The sequence below is a fragment of the Tachysurus fulvidraco genome, chromosome 14 (genome assembly GCF_022655615.1).
Source record: "Tachysurus fulvidraco isolate hzauxx_2018 chromosome 14, HZAU_PFXX_2.0, whole genome shotgun sequence".
NCBI lineage: Eukaryota > Metazoa > Chordata > Actinopteri > Siluriformes > Bagridae > Tachysurus > Tachysurus fulvidraco.
In genome coordinates, this window is record NC_062531.1 from 26,632,081 (window position 1) to 26,654,580 (window position 22,500).

At 41.8% G+C, this 22,500-nt stretch overlaps 3 protein-coding genes across 3 annotated transcripts in view; 1 reads left to right on the forward strand and 2 right to left on the reverse strand.

The window, feature by feature from the left end:
* cabp1a (calcium binding protein 1a) overlaps nucleotides 1–1,339 on the reverse strand; it is a 12,669-nt gene extending 11,330 nt beyond the window's left edge. The window contains exon 1 of the mRNA XM_027140326.2: nucleotides 423–1,339. Coding sequence (XP_026996127.2) covers nucleotides 423–1,112 — 690 coding nt within the window. The 5' untranslated portion in view covers nucleotides 1,113–1,339. The remainder of the gene's footprint in view (nucleotides 1–422) is intronic.
* A 2,912-nt stretch (nucleotides 1,340–4,251) lies between these two features.
* asphd2 (aspartate beta-hydroxylase domain containing 2) lies at nucleotides 4,252–12,195 on the reverse strand. The gene is made up of 5 exons (XM_027140340.2): nucleotides 11,774–12,195; nucleotides 9,380–9,925; nucleotides 8,437–8,898; nucleotides 7,895–8,008; nucleotides 4,252–7,803 (listed from the first exon to the last, which is right to left on the reverse strand). The coding sequence occupies exons 2-5, from the start codon at nucleotides 9,726–9,728 to the stop codon at nucleotides 7,694–7,696; spliced, it is 1,035 nt and encodes a 344-aa protein (XP_026996141.2). The 5' UTR covers nucleotides 9,729–9,925; nucleotides 11,774–12,195; the 3' UTR covers nucleotides 4,252–7,693.
* Nucleotides 12,196–15,064: 2,869 nt separating this feature from the next.
* The window catches only part of ggt5a (gamma-glutamyltransferase 5a), a 10,811-nt gene continuing 3,375 nt past the window's right edge, over nucleotides 15,065–22,500 (forward strand). Inside the window, exons 1-8 of the mRNA XM_027140336.2 lie at nucleotides 15,065–15,269; nucleotides 17,804–17,931; nucleotides 19,031–19,114; nucleotides 21,241–21,424; nucleotides 21,615–21,775; nucleotides 21,896–22,042; nucleotides 22,122–22,252; nucleotides 22,431–22,500. The exon at nucleotides 22,431–22,500 is cut by the window's right edge and continues 115 nt beyond it. Of these exons, the coding sequence (XP_026996137.2) occupies nucleotides 15,085–15,269; nucleotides 17,804–17,931; nucleotides 19,031–19,114; nucleotides 21,241–21,424; nucleotides 21,615–21,775; nucleotides 21,896–22,042; nucleotides 22,122–22,252; nucleotides 22,431–22,500 (1,090 nt within the window). The 5' untranslated portion in view covers nucleotides 15,065–15,084. The remainder of the gene's footprint in view (nucleotides 15,270–17,803; nucleotides 17,932–19,030; nucleotides 19,115–21,240; nucleotides 21,425–21,614; nucleotides 21,776–21,895; nucleotides 22,043–22,121; nucleotides 22,253–22,430) is intronic.

A 22,500-nucleotide genomic window follows, 5' to 3' on the forward strand; every position in this document is an offset into this window, starting at 1 on the left:
TCAGGTGTTAATTCAATAGCTTAGGTGTTCATTTATAATTGGGGTTAATAAAATATTTTAGGTGCTAATTAATATCTGTATGTGTTAATTTGATGTTAGTGGTGTTAAGACAATACAGAAGGTATTTAAGAAATGCTGTGGTTGTTATTTAATTCAGCATTAATTCAGTCCAAGTGTTAATAAAGGTGTTCAGTTGGTGTCCTGGTGTTAACTAAACAGCCCAGGTGTTAATAAAGGTGTTCAGTTGGTGTCCTGGTGTTAACTAAACAGCCCAGGTGTTAATAAAGGTGTTCAGTTGGTGTCCTGGTGTTAACTAAACAGCCCAAGTGTTAATAAAGGTGTTCAGTTGGTGTCCTGGTGTTAACTAAACAGCCCAGGTGTTACAGCTATATTGCAGGTGTTAATGAAGCTCTGCTCCTCACCTGTCCGAACACGGAGTTGAGAATAGGCCGCAGTTTGGTATCTGACTCGGGAGATGCTGCGCTCGTGGAGGCAGCGAGCACCGGTGAGCACGAGCTGCCCATGTCGGGGTCGCGCGCTTGTCCCTCGGCTCCGGATGTCCGACGGTTTGTCCGGTGTGTCTGGAAGAACAGAAGCGAGGTGGAAGAGGAAGTGGAGGCTGTCTCTTCTGAGCCCTCGGAAAATGACCGAGTCCGGTTGGGCACGCGAGCACCATGAGTGTGTTTCGTGCGTGGCTCGTGAGGCAGGTCGTCCCGCGCGGACCGGTGATGATGATGATGATGATGATGATGATGGTGGTGATGATTGTTATTATTATGATGATGATGATGATGGTGTCGATGCGCGTGTCTTGATGTCTTGCGTTCTTTTCCACCACCACCGTTACCGCCGCCGCTGCCGCTGCTCGCTCCCGTCCGCTCCGGGGCATCTTCGCGCAGTTTGCTTTGGCTTTTCGCCACCGTGCGCTTCCGGTCCGGCGTCGACGGCAGCAGCAGAGCCGGGTGACAGAGCGGACGGCGCGAGCTCGCGTCACTATCGGGGCTCCAGAGCGGCTCGTCCGGGGCTCGCGGTCTCCGGTCTGCTGCAGAAGCTCTGAGCAGAGAAGCGGTGGAGTCGCTTTTAGGCAGCGAGAGACTCATGATGGGCTTCATCTGTTCATCCTAAAGAGAGACCAGGAGAAAGGGAGGGAGAGGAGGAGAGGAGAAAAGAGAGAGAGAGAGAGAGAGAGAGAGAGAGAGAGAGAGAGAGAGAGAGAGAGAGAGAGGAGAGGAAAGGTAGACAGAAAGAAAAAGGAAACGACAGAAAGAGAGAGGAGTCTAAAAGAGAAAAGGGGAATTCAAGGTGATCCAATAACATCTCTTTTGTATGTGTGTGTGTGTGTGTGTGTGTGTGTGTGTGTGTGTGTGTGTGTGTGTGTGTGTGTGTGTGTGTGTGTGTGTGTGTGACAGAAAGGCACGTGGTGATATTCGGTTATACAATATACCGCGGTATTCAGCGTTTATAGGGGAGAAAGAAAAGAGGCCATTTTTTAAAGAATGAACTTCCCAAAAAGAAAAAAACATTGTTTGAGGTTTATACCAGGATGTAGGCTTGTACATGAGGATTTGAGGTTTGCGAGGTTCTGAATGAGGTTGTGTACAATTATTTGAGGTTGTATGTGAGTGTAGGGCTGTAAAGTGTCTTAATTATTATTATTATTATTATTATTATTATTATTATTATTATTATTATTATTATTACAGTCTCATATTGCACTTCTCACCTCCTCTTTGTTTCCTCTTTCTGCTGTTTTTTTCTTACCATCTTGACCATGTCCCCTTGCTCCCAGACAGCAGTGAAGTTTGGGGACACATCTCGCTCTCGCCCACAGACTCAGACCTGATTAAACCCAGCATCTCAGTACGGGCCGATATTCAGTCTAACCTGCATGACACACGTCTGTTATGTGAACATCTGCAGAATTCATTCAGGACACGTATCTTCCAGGGTTTTTTACTTTGATATGAGTTCCTGAGGTAATGTAGAAGTGTGTGAGGTTATGTAAGAGTGTGAGCTTGTGTGTGTGTGTGTGTGTGTGTGTGTGTGTGTGTGTGTGTGTGTGTGTGTGTGTGTGTTAGACTGAGAGGTTGTAGACAATGAATGTGAGGGTGAGTGTAGGAGGGTCTGGATGCACAAATGAGATAATATACAGTACGTGTGTGAGGTTGTGTACGAGAGTGTGTGAGATATGTGTGTATGTTTATGTACAGAGATGGAGGTGTGTGAAATTATGGATGTTTGCAGTAGTATATAAAAGTGTGAAGTTATGTCCAAGACTGCAAGGTTACATAAGAGATTTTGCACAAGAGTCAGTTGTTCTGTGTGTGTTAGAGACAAAGGAGACGTGGGAGCTTGTGTATGAGCCTATGAGGTTGTGTACGAGTGTGTGAGGATGTGTATGAGTATGTGAAGGTGTGTACGAGTGTGTGAGTTTGAGATAATGAGTGAGAAATAACGTACAAGTCGAGTCTGTGTGTGTGTGTGTGTGTGTGTGTGTGTGTGTGTGTGTGTGTGTGTGTGTGTGTGTGTGTGAGAGAGAGAGAGAGTCTGTGTGTGTGTGTGTGTGTTGCTGTTTAGACTGATGATCTAATACTCCTGGATCTTTAGCGCCCTCTTGTGTGAATGAAGTCTTTACACAGAACCTCACAGCAGAACGGTTCTCTTTTAAAGGTTTTTTTTTTTTTTTTTAAGTAGAACCATTTTTGGAGGAAAAAATAATCCAAAGGAACTTTTTGTCTAACAAAAGTCTGTCAGCCAAAACCAAGCTTTCTGTACAGTGTCTTTATAACACATTCCAAAATATTTTGTTTAAAATGTTAAAAATTATTTTCCAATTTTTACATTTTTAGATTTAAATATTGAAATCTATTTAATAATAGATTTAAATAATAGCAAATATTTTTGTATTAACAAATTAAAGTTGTATTGTATAATCGATCATTTTTGTTTATTTAATATTATTATTTATTGTGCATTTTTAATAAATGATTTTCTATGAAGTGTTTACAACATGTTCATACTGTTGTCATGTAAATAGATATAATTGTTATTTATATTTTATATTTTTCATATTTTTGATATTGTTTATATGATTTATCTGTTTGTGATCTTTACCCATTTTCCATGGTGTGATGGTGACTATTATTTAATGGAGATCTTTAGTCATGGAGCCATGTGCCTTCTGTTATCTGTTACGAGCCCCACCCTCTTTTTGTGGTGCATGATGGGACAGGTGAGTGCACACAGGGTCACACTTCGGGTGATGCCTCTTAATTTTACATCGTCTGCAGTTTGAGTAGTTTATAACCTTATGCAATACTGTGGTTTATGCAAAGTGATACATAGTAGGTGTGTGTGTGTGTGTGTGTGTGTGTGTGTGTGTGTGTGTGTGTTATGCAATATGTTTTATTTTAGGAACTGATTTCACAGCTAGCACAAATTCTGCTGCTGGTGGTTTCAGCTCTTCAATCCCAAATAGCAGGCAGAGGAAAAGAAGAAGCTGTGTCGAGATCTCAGTCAGGCTTTAATACGAGACGATATCTCACCTGAAACAGATGCTTCCTCGTTTACATAATGTGTGTTTATTTCAGTCAGGCTCCAGATTCCTGCAGTGTGTTTCACTTGTGTCTTTTACAGCAAAATTAGGAACGTTATTAGGTATCATTAGGATCCACACATTCCATTAAAGCACCATCACAGACCATCTCGAATGGTTTATAGTGACATCAGTACACACAGATCACTCCCTCACACACACCTTCAGTAAGAATATAAACTTACTGAACCAGATAACAGCATGTGGTCAGAAGATCTTATGATTTATGTGCATCATGTAGCTCTGTAGCTGAAACCCACAAATGCACCAACCTGCTAGTATCAAAGATGCTTTTAACAGTTTACTAGCAAAGTGTATTCATGGTTTTAGATCATTGGAGGAGGAGGAGGAGGAGGAGGAGGAGGAGGAGGAGGAAGGGCCATTAGCTTGTAAATACAAAATACAACCACATATTTTAGTGTTTTCTCCTTTCTCTGATCAAATTTATGAGAAATCATTTTTACACTGCCCCCTCCCGAAGATGCTGAAGTGTTAACAATTATTATTAATAGTAATAATATAATAATAATAATAATAATAATAATAATACCGCTGTCCACCACTAGAGGACATCAGAGTGCCTTAAATAGTCACATAGTCATGATGGTTGGTGTGTGTAGACTCTCTGACAATGAACACACACACACACACACAAGTTTGTACAACCGGCTCTTTATTAAACACACATCATCACTCAGCCGCCGTAGCAAAAATCACATCTAGGAAACACAGAATTTCAGAACATGGCATTAATCCGTCACACGGTCGGTTGCAAAAGTCACTTGACGCTAGAAAAAAGCCACCGATTACGATACGACGTGTCCCGATCGTCTCGGGTTCTCATAAAAGGAATGTAGGAGTAGCACAGAACGAAGCGATTAAACTACTGAAGCGTCTGAAATGAGTTGAAACTTCTGTTTTTGTTTATATCTTTACTGTAAACTTTAAAATGTGCTTCTGTACAAGATGTGCTGCATTCAAATACAGTCGTGTGTCACGGTGTTCACGAGAAGATTCACATGGTGCAGCGTTCACAACTTCATCACTATCTGTATCACAGCACACAGCTGTTTAAGGGTTTTATATATAAGGCGGATTACATTAATCCTGTTAGAGGTGGATGCTAAGTACGATTACAGTGCAGTTACAGTGCCACAAGACGTCTTTATCAGACAGTTTACCGATAAATCTGAGGTAAATGCTAATTGACTAGCCTCAGTCATTACCCCGTCTGTGACCCATAATACCATCCTGTTTGTTCTAAGCATCGTCTTTCCACAGTGAGTTTTATTTGAACACAATTAGAAATACGAAGCGCCTGAAAGCGACGCTAAAATAATGTATTTTATTAATAAGAAAGTTAAAAAGCAGGTTTTGATTGTTGCTCATGCTTTAGCGCATGATTTCTGTCACAATCTGCTCCCATGTTTCAATGATGTTCGTCCACTTCCCTACTTTACCTCACTAATTCAACTAGCATGGCAGCTAACTGCTAAATCTAACATTATTATTCAGAAATGTATTTAAAGTGACCAAAGATACTTGTACATAGTTACATTATCCGTTTATCGAACAGCTAGCTAAACAACTAGCACGCTGACTAGCTTTTGTGCTAACTGCAGATAAGTCTAAATTGTGTTCAATAATTGTTTTGTGTAAATAATCAAGTGTGCGAGAATACAGTGTGTTATTTTGGATGGAGTCAAAGGGAAGTGGAGCAAGAATTATAACACAGTCTTTAAAGGACACCCACTGCTGTATAAACATCTTATAAACACGTTATAAACTTCATTAACACGTCATTAACATCTGTCGCTGTGCCGTTTGTTTACTTTCTTTATGACACAGAGAAAAATACACTTTATATTTTTTTTCAGATATATGTACACTTTATATTCAGTCACACACCAGAGTGTTGAAAAACGTGCAGCGTTAATGCTCACAATTTCATAAGTTTGTACACCCTGTCCTGTACCTGTAATAAACACTTAGACTGGATCTGATCTGTAAACATTTATATACAGAACATGTGCAAGAAATATTGTTCACCTCAGATATCTCTCTCTCTCCACCTCTCTCTCTCTCCGTCTGTCTCTCTCTCTCCTTCTCTCTTTTTCCTCATGGTCCCCAGTCATCTTTATCGGAACACTAAACCCTTCATGTTCTTCAGTGGTTTCCTGTGGCACTGCTGCATGTGGAAGCAGTTTAATTGTTTGTTAGTTTGTTTTAATGCAGTGAAAGTTAGATTGTTTATTATTAGATTATTTATCATGTCTTATACAGTTGAATATTTCAGCATCTGCTCACACGTATACAGACGTAGTCTTTTCTCTGGGTTATGATCGTCTGTTCACAGAGACAGCAGAACGAAAAGGTGGATTTCTTATAAGCTTCACAGTGAACCCTGAATTTGTTCACTGGAGGTGTTTTGAACACGTTATGAACACGTTATGAACATGTCATTTAGGTGTTATGAACATGTCATTAAGGTGTTATGAACATGTCATTAAGGTGTTATGAAGGTGTTATGAACATGTCATTAAGGTGTTATGAACATGTTATGAAGGTGTTATGAACATGTCACTAAGGTGTTATGAACACGTTATGAGGGTGTTATGAACATGTCATTAAGGTGTTATGAACATGTCATTAAGGTGTTATGAACATGTTATGAAGGTGTTATGAACATGTCACTAAGGTGTTATGAACACGTTATGAGGGTGTTATGAACATGTCATTAAGGTGTTATGAACATGTCATTAAGGTGTTATGAACATGTCATTAAGGTGTTACGAACACGTTATGAGGGTGTTATGAACATGTCATTAAGGTGTTATAAACATGTCATTAAGGTGTTATGAACACGTTATGAAGGTGTCATGAACATGTTATGAAGGTGTCATGAAAGTGTTCTGACTCTTCTGGTCTTATTTAAGGTATTTTCAGTTTGATTTCTCAGGAGAACGTGTTGGTTCCTCCTCAGCCTCACTGCATCATAGGTGTTGTATGTTTTTATTTTGGTCATGTTTGAATGTTCTTCATTCCTCCTTCTCTAATGTTCTCCTTTAGGTTCTGATGAAACAGTTTACTTTTTAAATCACGTCTGGGTTTTTATACGAACACAGAGATTTGTGCTGAAGGGAAATCCCTATGTGTGTGGACACAATATTCAGTTAAACATCAAGTGTTCGCTGAAGATAAAAGCAGGAGTGTGAGTGATGAATGCTTTCTCTCTCTCGTGTGTGTGTGTGTGTGTGTGTGTGTGTGTGTGTGTGTGAGCTCCATGTGTTTAATTGTGTCCTGATGCCCAGCTCCACTTTCAGTCCTCTGACAGTTCTGTTCTTCATCCCCTCCTCTCTCTGTCTATCCACTTCTACCTTTATCAACAGGACCATGAGGCTTCATCAGTAAACATTTCTGAACCAAACAATCTCACACATCCACTTTTTCCATCTAATGATTTCTCTCAGATTCTCTCTCTCTCTCTCTCTCTCTCTCTCTCTCTCCTTCTTTTGACGAGAGTGAACGTAAAAATCTGTCCATAAAAATGTGTTGTTTGGTTTGTCCACCTCTCTGCACTGTTACTCGTTTTCAACACATCACCAAATCCAAATGGGCAAAAAAGTGTGCATTAAGATGTTTGCCTTCTATCTATAGATCAATCCATCCCTCTCTCCATCCCTCTCTCCTTCTTCTCCATTTGTCTTGTTCTTTTCTTATAGAAGCTGATTTGTGAAAATCTATGTACATAAAAATGTCATTCTACTTTTCAAGTTCTGTCTCACTGCTCTGTGTCTCATCCCTCTTATGATCTATTTCTCTCTCACTGTCTGTCTCTCTGTCCATCACTGACTCTGTCCATCTCTCTCTCTCTCTCTCTCTCTCTCTCTCTCTCTCTCTCTCTCTCTCTCTCTCTCATGTCAGGAGAGACTGAACTGTGACACTCCATAAGGAAACACTTATGTACAGTAAAATGTCTAAGTTATCAGCTTCACTTCACTGTTATTACTCATCTATCTGTATCTCTCTCCATCCCTCGTTCCATCCGTCTCTTTCTCCATACATCCATCACTCTCTATCTCCATCTCTCGCTCCGTCTCAGCGTCCTGGAGTGAAGATGTAGTCGAGCGCCTGTCTCTCAGCTGCTGCCACGTTCGGATGCCACAAATCCACCATGAACACGACACGAGGTCCGTCTTCTGGAGCTCCTGATCACACACACACACACACACAGAGGTTAGCAGTGCATTGTGGGTAAGCTGTGCTGTGTGATGTCACTGGTGTCTGTTTGTGTCTCACCATCATGAAAGGCTGTGTGGAGAAACGAGTCATCAAACAGCAGGCAGTTTCCCTCAGACCAACACTGAGGCTCCCCACCTACCACCAGCTCACAGTGAGGAGGCACCTTCAGCCCTGAACACACACACACACATCATACACACACACACACACACACACAGAGCTGCACATCAATTCACACAATCATATACAAATACATCACACACAGATGAATCTCCTGACAAATACACACAATATTGTGACATACATACTGACTTCTCTGTAGCCAATCACTTATCTGTCTCTTGCTCTGTGTGTGTGTGTGTGTGTGTGTGTGTGTGTGTGTGTGTGATAAAATGTAAACTTAGTGTGTTTATATAACAAATCATTGACCCCAAATCTAGCTTGTACAGGTGAACCAGTAACACACTCTCTTTCTCTCACACACATTTTGAGCACATTATAAAAATCCCAACTCAAACTACAGCTGATCCACTAACACACTTTTTCTCTCTGTCCCTGCTTTCAAACACACAGACACACACACACGGCGTGATCCTCACCCAGGTGGCAGCGCAGCCGGACGTTGGTGGGTCCGTAGTGCTCGGTGATGGCGGCTCCGGGGCTGAGGACGGAGAAGCAGGCATTTCCGAACACGTTGTTGGCGATGAAGGTGCGCAGTTGTCCCAGGACCCTCCACGTGCGTGGGCAGCGGCGAGCGTTCAGTGCCAGTGTCGTGCCCTGGTTCACCAGGTAGAAGGTCCACCAGTGTCCCCGCGGCGTGCTGTTAGTCTTCCACCCGGGTGCGAGGGGCGGCGGCGTACGGTACACACTCTCAAACTCAGCCAGCAGAGCAGGAAAACTTCTCTCCAAAAGCTCCACGTCGTGCTTCTGCGCGTCACGAGAGAAAAACGGAGCCGACGGCAGATCAGGCAGGAAAAACACCTCGGCCTTCTGGATGGACGGACGATTGCACAGACGATAGCGGTCCTGTTCACGCACACCTTTATGCACACGCCCCATACCTGCATTCAGGAAGAACACATTCTACTGTTAACATATAAAGTGCAAAATCATCCAATAAACACATCACAGTTCATTTCAAACTAAATAATTAAAAATTAAGTTTATATAAAAAATTAAAGCTAGAATTTATCCTGTATCTTATAAACTCAGTACTAAAGAATAAATAAAATAGTATCTTACTTAATGTGCAGCTCATACACACACACACATAAACACACACACAAACACACACACACACACATACATAAACACACACAAACACACACACATAAACACACACACAAACACACACACAAACACACACACATACATAAACACACACAAACACACACACAGACACACACACATACACAAACACAAACACACACACACACAAAAACACACACACACACACACAAATACACAAACACACATAAACACACACACATAAACACAAACACACACACACACACATAAACACAAACACACACACACACTGACCTGCCCACGTGTAGCGTTTAGCGTAGTCCTGTAGGTTGTGGTAAAGTCGTTGGTTAAACCCGTCACCAGGCCGCGAGCACCGGAAACACTCGGGAGACTGACAGTACGCAAAGCCATTCAACTCCTCCTCGTTAGTCCCGCCCCCTGTTCTGACTCCACCCAGTGTAGGGCGGAGTTTTGTGGATGAGAGTTCGGGTGGGCTGGAGCGAGATTCGGGCGTGTAGGAGGCATTTTCACAGCCCACACGGTAACAGTACCAGATAAAGAGCAGAGCTAAACAGAGCACCGTCCCTAAAGCCCCGCCCTCACACTCACGCACCGCCTGCACCCAGTCCCGCATCCAATCCATCTTACACACACTCTGTACCTCTCAGTATGGGACCTGTCAATCAGACACACCAGGTAGAGCATCCAATCTTCTCTCTGATGTTCTGAGGTGTGTGTTCATGCTGGAGCTGGAGAAGTGTGTGTGTGTGTGTGTGTGTGTGTGTGTGTGTGTGTGTGTGTGTGTGTCTCCAGATACTTTAGGATTTCACCACAGTGCACCTGGAGGAGAAATGAAACACATTTTAAAGTGACAGAACACACACACACACACACACACGCACAGACACACACACTGACACGCACACGCACACACACACGCACACACACACACACGCACACGCACACACACACACACTCACACGCTGGACACACGCACACACACATGGACACGCGCGCACACACATGGACATGCGCGCACATACACACAGACACACACGTGCGCACACACACGCGTGCACACACACACTCACACACATACACACACATGCGCGCACACACACACACATGCGCACACACACACACACACCTGCCTCCCTCTGACAGCTCAGTGCTGTTCCTACACCACCCACACACTGCTGTTTGAGGAAAAATCTAGATAAAAATAAAAACTTCACAATGTCCCCAAATGTAATCGATGAGCTGAGACAGTGTGTGAAGTTCACTTCTTCAGCACAGGAATCCAGAAACTACCACCGTAACCAATGGCAACCAATGTATACAGTATTTTGACCGTTTGAAGGAAACCGTGGCGTGTGTGTATGTGTGTTTGTGTGTGTGTTTGTGTGTGTGTATATGTGTGTGTTTGTGTATGTGTGTGTTTGTATGTGTGTGTGTGTGTGTGTATATATGTGTGTGTGTTTGTGTATGTGTGTGTGTGTTTGTATATGTGTGTGTGTGTTTGTATGTGTGTGTGTGTATGTATGTGTGTGTGAGAGGGACGTCACAGAGCCATTTACACTAATGCGTTTCAGTAAACAGATGTTTTCTTAAACAGATGCTAGCAACATTAGCATCGTACATAAAACAAATGTAAGCCACCAAACATCTCAAGAACCTTTCATTTTTGCCTAAATTTCGGCTTTAATAATGAACACTTATTCCCCTTCTCTCTCTCTCTCTCTCTCTCTCTCTCTCTCTCTCTCTCTCTCTCTCTCTCTCTCACACACACACACACGGCTGTGGAGAGGCATTTGAAATTCAGTTGTTGTGCACACCTCCGCAATGTACTGTGTAAAACCATGAGTCATGATCAAACTCTCTCTCTCTCTCTCTCTCTCTCTCTCTCACACACACACACACACACGTCTGTCTCTTTCTCTCACACACACATCTGTCTCTTTCTCTCTCTCACACGTCTGTCTCTCTCTCTCACATGTCTCTCTCTGTCTCACACACACACGTTTGTCTCTCTCTGTCTCACACACACATCTGTCTCTCTCTCTCTCTGTCTCACACACACGTCTGTCTCTCTCCTCCCGTCTGTTTCTTGTTCCATCTCACACTTTGACCCCTCTCTTTCTCTAAATTTCCTTTATTGCCTCTTCCCATCCTCTTGTTCTCCTCCACCTTCTCTTTCTCTTGCTCTTTCACTCCATCACTCTTTCTCCCCTCATTTTTATCGGCCGGTATCAGTTTGCCTCTTTGTTACCCTATGGACAGAGCTCTGTCATTTGTCCTCCATTAACAGGGTAGCCAATGGAGGGAGGGAGAGAGAGAGAGAGAGAGAGAGAGAGAGAGAGAGAGAGAGAGAGAGAGAGAGAGATTTTCTGCAGTCTGTACACACAAACACACACAAATATGCATACACATACACACATGTGTATGTGACAAATAAAATTTGATTTGGTTTGATTTCACACACACACACACACACACACACACACACACACACACACACACACACACAGTCATCAATCAGCTATGATCATTACTACCACCAATAATAATAATAATAATAATAATAATAATAATAATAATAATAGAAAGCACGTGTCTTTAGTGTATAACACATGAATAAGACATTAGTGTACAGTGTAATAAAGTGTAATAGAGTCTCAGTCACCCCACCTGTGCTGCTGCTGCATGTATTTAACACTAACCCGTTGTACACACTGTCTGTGACTATCAGCGCTGTCTCAGGGATAATCCGAGTGATTAGAGCATCACTGCGTGATGAACAACCGCAGGAGAAACACGCACACGTCCGCACACACCAAACCAAGCCCGAATAAAGCGACTCCCTGGTCAAGAACCACAAATCCCATGATGCATTGCGCGCAGGAGCCTTTTCCACCGAGAGACGTGAGGATTAAAACATACAACAGAAGCAACAGGACTGTGTTTGACACGTCGTGGCTGACGTCATACCACCGTGTTGGTTTATAAATGTTTACAATAGCACGGAGTTCTTTATGACACGGAGATAATAACGTGTAAACTTGTGTTTACGCCTCGCGCACGTTACCGAGGCTGGAAACAACTGATATAAAATGGCGGCTGTAGTTTTTATACAGACAAACATCACATATTACCTTTTTATTTACACTGTGGGGTGTGTGTTAAAGCTGAACTACAAAGCTGTGTGTATAAAGTGTCAGGCGCGAAACGGCATGCTCTTTTTCTACCATTAATTAGCTGTTGCTGAGTAAAAAGTGAATGCTTTGGTCGATTATTATTTACTACAGGGACTTAGTTCCGGGTTTGAGCACGTGACCGACTCTGACGTCACAACCAGCTCGCTATCGACTCACACAACACGTCACTAACGAAAAAAAAAACAACAAAAAACACGTCACTAACGTGGAAAAGTTGGTTTGTGTATTTGTTGGTGTGGTATAGATATATACACATATAATGTTCAGTAATGTAATATTGAGTAATGTGCAGTAATGTTCATTAATGTTCAGTAATGTAATGTTCAGTAGTGAAAGTGAGTGATGTGACATACGACTAAGTACGGTGACCCATACTCAGAGTTTGTTCTCTGCATTTAACCCATCCAAAGTGCACACACACACACACACACACACACACACACACACACACACACAGCAGTGAACACACACACATCATGAACACACACCCAGAGCAGTGGGTAGCCATTTATGCTACGGTGCCCGGGGAACAGTTGGGTTTGGGGTGTGTGCTTGCTCAAGGGCACCTCAGTCGTGGCCGGCCCAAGACTCGAACCCACAACCTTAGGGTTAGGAGTCAAACTCTCTAAACATTAGGCCACGACTTCCCCCTAGTAGTTCAGTAATGTTTAGTAGTGTTTAGTAATGTAATGTTCAGTAATGTAATGTTTAGTAATATTCAGTAATGTTTAGTAATATTCAGTAATGTGCAATGAAGATTTTGGACCTCCACTGAGTTGAGGCTGACTCTATGAAAATCCTGAGACATCTACAGATCTACCAGCTCCAGTTGGACTTTATGATACCAAGAGGAGATCTGAACTCCATGTGATCTTTACACCAATTCAACACTTGTTTGACTGTATATTAGTAATCTCACCCCCAGTGTCACCCATATGAGGATGAGGTTCCCCTTTGAGTCTGGTTCCTCTCAAGGTTTCTTCCTTACCAATTTAAGGGAGTTTTTCCTTGCCACTGCTGCCTGAGTCACCTCAGACTTGCTCATTGGGGATAAATACATACATACATACACACACACTGTGAACTATATATATCTTAATTTTTTACTATATTAATTATTTTTTCTCCTTATGTTTAACTTCTGTTCTACGTTTATGTTCTGTAAAGCTGCTTTGAGACGAAGCCCATTGTAAAAAGCGCTATACAAATAAACTTGAATTGAATTGAATTAATGTTCAGTAGTGTTTAGTAGTGTTTAGTAATGTTTAACTTATATTTAGTAATGTTTAGTTATGTAATGCACAGTAGTGTTCAGTAATGTTTAGTAATCAGTAATATTCAGTAATATTTAGTAATGTTCAGTAGTGTTCAGTAAAACTTTTATTTCTCAGGTATTGAGTAAACCATCCAGGTATTAACACTATACCTGTTTACTGATCTGAACACTGCACTAAATTAGAGATCACACAGAGACATTATTGGTGACTGAATGTCCTGAACATTATAATGCATGTTCAGGTTTAACTGTACACATTTCTGTATCTGTACAAATATATGTACACATTACACTTAATTACAAATTAACACATTTAACTTAATTATAAATCCCAGAATTTATTTAAAAACATGAAATATGCAAATTTGAAACTAAAGCTATTGTTTAAAATATTGTTTTAAATCGTTAATCTAGTTACTGCAGGAATGAATGAAAAATGAATTAAATAAGAATTAATTAAGAACTGGTAGCAGGAGGACAACCTTCTCCTGAACATCAGCAAGACAAAGGAGTTGACGGTGGACTTCAGCATGAAGCAGGAGATGAGCAACAAACTGCTCGGGATCAACAGAACCCCAGCAGAGACATTCACGGCATTTAGCAGACACTTTTATCCAGTGAATCTGTCATGGCATTTATCTAACGATCAGCTGAGCATTTCATAAACACTGAGCTTCCTGAACTGCAGTCTATCTACAGCAAGCCGTGCTGGACCAAGAGTGAAGGACAGCCATCTGACCAGCAGGTCTCTTCTCTCAGTGAAGAGCTTTAACTCGCTGACAGTAGGAGCTTCTTCCCACAGAACATTTCAGCCTCAGCCACAACACATGAGACCAGAGCTTGGACTTTTCTGCATAGCAGCCACACCTTTACATTCCTTTTAATAAACATGTATTAATGAAGATTCCTCAGCTCTGTGTTTCTCAGCAACGTATCGCACAAACATCTGCACACATCGGCACCTTACTCGTCTTTTTCCATTTAGTGCTAGTAAATTCAGTTTGATTAAAAATCCTGTTGTTTTTCTCACTGATGGTATTGACAGTAACATGTCATGTTGCTGTGCTGTGTGTGTGTGTGTGTGTGTGTGTGTGTGTGTGTGTGTGTGTGTGTGTGTGTGTGTGTGTGTGTGTGTGTGTTTGTGACGAATAAGATTACATTTATTAATCTGAATTATTCATTATTTTTATTCTGCACTGTAATTGTTCATACATGTGTGAGAGAGAGGAAGGATAAAAAGAAACAGAAGAGAGAGACATGTGTGTGTGTGTGTGTGTGTGTGTGTGTGTGTGTGTGTGTGTGTGTGTGTGTGTGTGTGTGTGTGTGTTTATATAACCTCATTAGGTTATCAACATCATATGTAAAGCAGGAGGACAAACAAAAACTATTCTGCTAGTTCCTTCTCAGTAGTACACAAAGGGGGCGTGGCTCATCCCTCGGCCAGTCTGGGCGGTGTGTTTGGTATTAGTTGTGTGTTGGTGTGTGTTGGTGTGTGTCACATCGCAGACATGCCCCGCAGGAGGAAGGATCGCCTGCGAGCAGGTGTGTGTTTCGCTGTAATCTTCATCGTTCTCATCCTCATCCTCATCATTGTCTGTACAGTAAAGTCCCCTGAGTCACATAAGTGTACGCGGGGGATGTTCAGGAAAGCAGCTGTGGCTGCAGACTCACAAATCTGCTCCAGCATCGGACGGTGAGTGTGTGTGTGTGTGGTGTGTGTGTGTGTGTGTGGGTGTGGGTATTAACTACAGAAAAGTTTCCTGCTGTATAATTCTTTCAGAAATGGATGATTTTTTAAAATGTCATAAAAGATATAATTTGTTATTTCTAACCCTCTTTATAATGTGCAGTGTGATTAAAAATGTTCATTTTTGCTCTTGATCCTTTAGCTTATGCACATATAAATCTCATAGAATTAAGACTTTTTGATTGATATTGGGGGGCACGGTGGCTTAGTGGGTAGCACGTTCGCCTCACACCTCCAGGGTCGGGGTCCGATTCCCGCCTCCGCCTTATGTGTGTGGAGTTTGCATGTTCTCCCCGTGCCTCGTGGGTACTCCGGTTTCCTCCCCCGGTCCAAAGACATGCATGGTAGGTTGATTGGCATCTCTGGAAAATTGTGTGTGTGTGTGTGTGTGTGTGTGTGTGTGGGTGTGTGTGTGTGTGTGTGTGTGTGTGTGTGTGCCCTGCGATGGGTTGGCACTCCATCCAGGGTGTATCCTGCCTTGATGCCCGATGGTGCCTGAGATAGGCACAGGCTCCCCGTGACCCGAAGTAGTTCGGATAAGCGGTAGAAAATGAGTGAGTGAGAGTGATTGATATTTAATTCTAATCCTAATAAATTGCAGCCTGTTCTTCAGAAGGAGAGTCACCACGTCATGAGTCGCCTGAAACTGTCTGTTTTTTAGCAGGAAGTGGTGTGGTGTGGTGTGGTGTTCAGTGTAGAATGTAGAAGTGTAGAAGTGTAGGAGATGAAGCTCAGTGTGGTGTAAATAATCATCAGCAAAGATCAACACCAACACTTTCCTCAAAAAAAGAAATTAAATTAAAAAAAATTAAAATAGGAAATTAAAGCCTGAGCAAAAGCATTAACATGTTAATTAAACACTGATCTTACTGAACATCTAAAACAGAATAAAATACATTCTGCTCATAACAAAGTAAACTAAATAATAAACACATCTGGTTTGAAATGCAGCTGTTGTGTTAATAACCTGGTATTAATGGTGTTAATATGGGATGAATTGATTCTACTTAACACACCAGGCGCCGTGTTGGTGTTTAAAACCCAGCAGTGGAGCAGATTCTCACTTCTGTCCAAGTTTTATTACTTTATTACTTTATTATTATAATGAACTTTAATATATTTTATAAAATATCCACAGTGTCACTTGAAGTCAGATTCAGAGGATCAGCTGAAACATGTTTGTCGTAACAAGTAAAGCGAGTTCCAGTTCCGCTTGCTTTTTCAACTTTTTTTTTTTAAAGATTTTTAGATACAGTGCAGTGTGTTGCATAAGTATTGACCCCCTTAAGACTTCTACATGGACTTGAAGTGAAAGTTAGATTTAATATCAGGAATCTACACACACTATAATCCATTAATTCACAATAGTCTAGTGAAGTGAGTTCGGGATACTGAAGTGGGGGAAATGACTTACACATAGAAATAGAAATGTAGTGATAGTAACACTATACTTATATAACACACGTCTCACATCAGGAAGCTGTTAGACTCACTGACATGCCACATCCCATAACACATGAAGCTGCTAGTGTAGCGTTATGACCTGCTGCTAATGAATTAATAATTAGTGTATGAGGTTTTGATCTAATGGACACTTTAATGGAGTTAAACATGCAAATAAAAAATGAAGCAATAAGTGGACACAGAATTGATGCCATTTAAAAACAGTTTCCGTAATAATACATTAGAATAAAATCTGTGTGCTGAATTCCCGGCTCTCGTGATCTTTTCACCAGAGACTCGTTTCGGCACTAAACACATGATTGATGAGAAGAAGAAGAAAAATCCTTAATTTCATTACAGACACTTTGTATTGTGTCCTCTTCATCTCCTCCTCTGTTTGCTCTTTATAATTGTGTGTGTGTGTGTGTGTGTGTGTGTGTGTGTGTGTGTTTTATGTTCATTAATAAATTTTTTCACTTATTTGAAGAATATCTCCCAAATCTGCGCTACAGTCAGAGCGTCTGTTCTACAGAACTATTCAACAGCTGATCACCAGACCAGAACCTAACAGCCGTGTGGAGTAAAATGTTCTGCTGTGCCGTGGAGAATGATGGAGGAAGTGACACTCATGCTCTAACAACCTTAGTGCATTAGTGAGGGTTTGGTGAAATATGAACGATCTGCTGCTTTCTTTTGTAAATAGATCAATTAGCGTTTATTCGTCTACTCGGTTGAGTGTTTGTCCATTTTCATCCCACACTCCATAGTCCTTTTTTTTTCCCTGACAGTGTGGTCTCCATTATGTGGTCACTTACACTGATAAAGGTTTTGTGACTCCCTCATGTCTTCGTAATTGTTTCCTGACACACACATGTATACACACACACACACACACACACACACACACACACACACACACACACACACACACACACACACACACACACACACACATTATCATCATCATCATCATCATCATGTAGAGACTCAAGAAATCCTGATCCCGTAAGTCTCTCTGTTTTTTTTTCCTCTCTCAGTGATGTCCTGCGCTCTGGAGGTTCAGCTGTAGATGGCGCTATTGCTGCTCTAATATGTACATCAGTAATAAATCCCCAAAGTATGGGCCTTGGGGGAGGAGTAATATTCACCATCAGGGATAAAACCGGTAAGAGTAAGAGGAAAATGTTATTTCCTGGTCTGTAACATGGAGATGGATTTATTCTGTAATGCAGAAGTTTAATCATCAGTTATGTGTCAGACGTCACAGGATTTCAGGCCTTTCTCACAGTATTACAGTCGATTTCCAGTCTAACAGAACTAGAGTTAGAGATCGGTTCTACATCTGTGTTGTGACTTGTACAAAATCTCTGTAATCCGTTCTGGTGGCATTTTTGATCTACATAAAAACACAGTCAGACTCCGAGTTGGTGGTAAAAGCAAAGAAGTAAAGATGGTATTTATTTTGCTGCAGTAAAAGGCGTCTTCCAGAGTAGAGTGTCGAGTGTCGAGTGTCGAGTCTATACAGTGAAGACGCAAAGTTTAGTGAGTCAGCTCTCCCTTTTATACCCTAGGTGTGTGCTTGTGTAGCCTGGTGTGTGTGTGTGTGTGTGTGTGTGTGTGTGTGTGTGTGTGTGTGTGTGTGTGTGTGTGTGTGTGTGTGTGTGTGTGTGTGTGTGTGTTGGTGTGTGTGTGCTTGTGTTTATGTGACCTCTCAGTCACCTCAGTAAGGTCAGATCTTATCAAGCAGGTGCACCCACACTCCCCTAAAGTTCCCATCCCTTTAACACATGGAATGTTTATGGCAGGGACATTTGTGGCAGGGACATTTGTGGCAGGGACATTTGTGGCAGGGACATTTCCAGTCTGACACACAGAATTTACCACGAAAGCACACATAACACTCATGATATTTAAAATTTCCACTACACTGTACAAAATATACAGCACTGAAGTACAGAAACATAGCTGGGACAGAGGTGAGGCAAGGGTGAGACACAGGTGAGACACGGGTGAGACACAGGTGAGACACGGGTGAGACACAGCACAGTGATCCTCACCACTGGGGGTCACTAAAGAGTAAGAACAAACAGAAACAACAGAATAAGATGTTAATGATTCTGATTGAGTCACTACAGTTTACACTACAACATCTCTGGTTTTAAAACATCACTAACTCTATATTCTGTAATTCTACACTAAAGTGTTTCTGCTTCTTATCGATTGTTCTGTGTCCAAATTTATTTCCTCTTCCACTCCGTTACCAGGTAAAGTGAAGGTCATTAACGCACGGGAAACAACACCAAAGGGTTTTAAAGCAGATCTGCTCTCTGAGTGCTCCAATGTTACTGGTACATCACTACTGCATACACAAACACACAAACATCACACAAATACACACACTCACACACAAACATCACACAAATACACACTCACACACACAAACATCACACAAATACACACACAAACACACAAACATCACACAAATACACACACTCACACACAAACATCACACAAATACACACACTCACACACAAACATCACACAAATACACACACTCACACACAAACATCACACAAATACACACACTCTCACACAAACATCACACAAATACACACACAAACACACAAACATCACACAAATACACACACTCACACACAAACATCACACAAATACACACACTCACACACAAACATCACACAAATACACACACTCACACACAAACATCACACAACTACACACACTCACACACAAACATCACACAAATACACACACTCACACACACAAACATCACACAAATACACACACTCTCACACAAACATCACACAAATACACACTCACACACAAACATCACACAAATACACACACTCACACACACAAACATCACACAAATACACACACTCACACACACAAACATCACACAAATACACACACTCACACACACAAACATCACACAAATACACACACTCACACACAAACATCACACAAATACACACACTCTCACACAAACATCACACAAATACACACTCACACACAAACATCACACAAATACACACACTCACACACACAAACATCACACAAATACACACACTCACACACACAAACATCACACAAATACACACACTCTCACACAAACATCACACAAATACACACTCACACACAAACATCCCACAAATACACACACACACTCACACACACAAACATCACACAAATACACACACTCACACACACAAACATCACACAAATACACACACTCACACACACAAACATCACACACTCACACACACAAACCCTACATTACCTTACATTCTGAAAGGTTATATCAGGTTATACAAAGTGACATAAAGGTAATAAAACGCTTCAGAGTTCTATTGAACTTAACGAAGTACGATCTTCTTCATCAGGGTCTAGGTCCAGTGTCTGATCCGTGATGTCACATTTATTTTATAGTAATGTTTAAGTTCCTCACCTCCTCCACTACAGGGTCTCTATCTTCATCAGGCTTTCATCTATTTCGTATCTTTTCCTGTAGCTTTTCAGTCTTTACTTATTTTGCGGTTTCCTTATAGGAACTGAGTTATGTTCCTTCTTGTGATAATCCTTTGCAACTTCACTCTACATCTCATTCTCTCTCTCTCTCTCTCTCTCTCTCTCTCTCTCTCTCTCTCTCCCTCACACACACACACACACACACACACACACACACACACACACACACACACACACACACACACACACACACACACATTACACACACACACACATCACACACACACACACACATTAAACACACATACACACACATACACCCCCCACACACACATTACACACACACATTACACACACACACACACACACACACACACACACACACACACACACACACACACACACACACACACACACACACACACATTACACACACCCCACACACACATTACACACACACACCCCACACACACACACATTAAACACACATATACACACATACACCCCCCCCCACACACACATTACACACACACACACACACACACACACATACACACACCCCACACACACCTTACACACACACACACACCACACACACTATAGCAAAAATTCTGTAGCAAAATCCTAGCTAGAAGAACATTATAACAGAGTTTTAAAGGGTTATTTGTAGGTCTGCTGTAGACTAAGACTAAGTAAATGTTACATTCTACCTTCTCTGTTTTTCTGTCTGTGTCTATATGTCTGTCTGTTTGTCTATCTGTCTGTGTCTCTGTCTGTATGTCTGTCTTTATGTCTTTGTTGATCTGTCTGTTTTTTGTCTGTGTCTATATGTCTGTCTGTCTGTTTGTCTATCTGTATCAATGTCTGTCTGTCTGTTTGTCTATCTGTCTGTCTGTGTCTGTCTGTGTCTGTGTCTATCTGTCTGTCTATTTGTCTGTGTCTATCTGTCTGTCTTTTTGTCTGTGTCTGTCTGTCTGTCTGTCTCTAGGTGCTCATTGGGTTGGGGTTCCTGGAGAACTGCGTGGTTATGAATATGCTCATCGTCTGTACGGTCGTTTGCCATGGAGACATCTGTTTGAGCCGACAATTAGTTTGGCCAAAAGGGGGGTTAAAATCTCCTTCATGCTTGACCAGTATCTACCTGTCTTAAAGGAGCAGCAGACTGCACTGAGGTACCAGACACACACACACACACACACACACACACACGGACACACACGGACACAAACACACACAGATACACACACACGTAAAGTGTAACACATTAAATGACAGAAACAAATTTTCTAAAACAAATCATGATCACTGTAGATTTACTTTCAGTCCCCCCTTCCTCCCCCTTCTCCTCCACCCCTCTCTCAGTCGGTTGTTTATGTACCCAAACGGAACACTGAAGAAGGAGGGAGACACTGTGAAGTTTGAGAAACTCACTGAGACGCTGCAGAAGATTGCAGATCGTGGAGCTGAGGAGTTTTACAGTGGAGACGTTGCTCATGCTCTCGTGAGAGATGTCCAGGCAGCAGGTGATGAGACGAGCAGAGAATAACACACATCATCTGCATGAGGAGTCAACTTACTGTGTGTGTGTGTGTGTGTGTGTGTGTGTGTGTGTGTGTGTGTGTGTGTGTGTGTGTGTGTGTTAGGTGGAAATCTCACACTGGAGGATCTGAGCTCATTTAGCGTGACTGAATCAGAAGCCTGGTCTATTTCTTTGGATAAATACCTGATGTACTTTCCTCCTCCACCAGCAGGAGGAGCCTTGCTCAGCTTCATCCTCAAAGTCATGGAGGGTCAGACACACCACTACTGTTTACACCAAGTTCAGCTGTGAACAGCTCCATGACTCTGACTTCCTGTGTGTGTTTTCAGGTTATGAATTGGACCCAACGTCTATCCATGTTGATGAGAGGGTGCTAACATACCACCGCTACATCGAAGCGTGCAAATTTGCTAACGGACTGAAGCAGTTCATCAAAGACCCAAAGTTCTCGTCAGATAAGGTCTGCAGACCGACCATGTGGAGCTCTCGGTCTCTGATTAGCTTGGTAGCAGAAAAAATTTAAATATTCATGAGTAATGTTTTCCAATCTTCTGCTCTCATTTCACTTTCTCAGATTTGTTGTCTTTGGTATTTCTTTTTTAACATTTGTAACGTATTACAATAATGTCTGTGAACAGGAAGCGCACAATCTGATTGGGGCGATGTTTGCTGAACGTGTGAGGCTGTTGATCAGCAGCAATATTACCC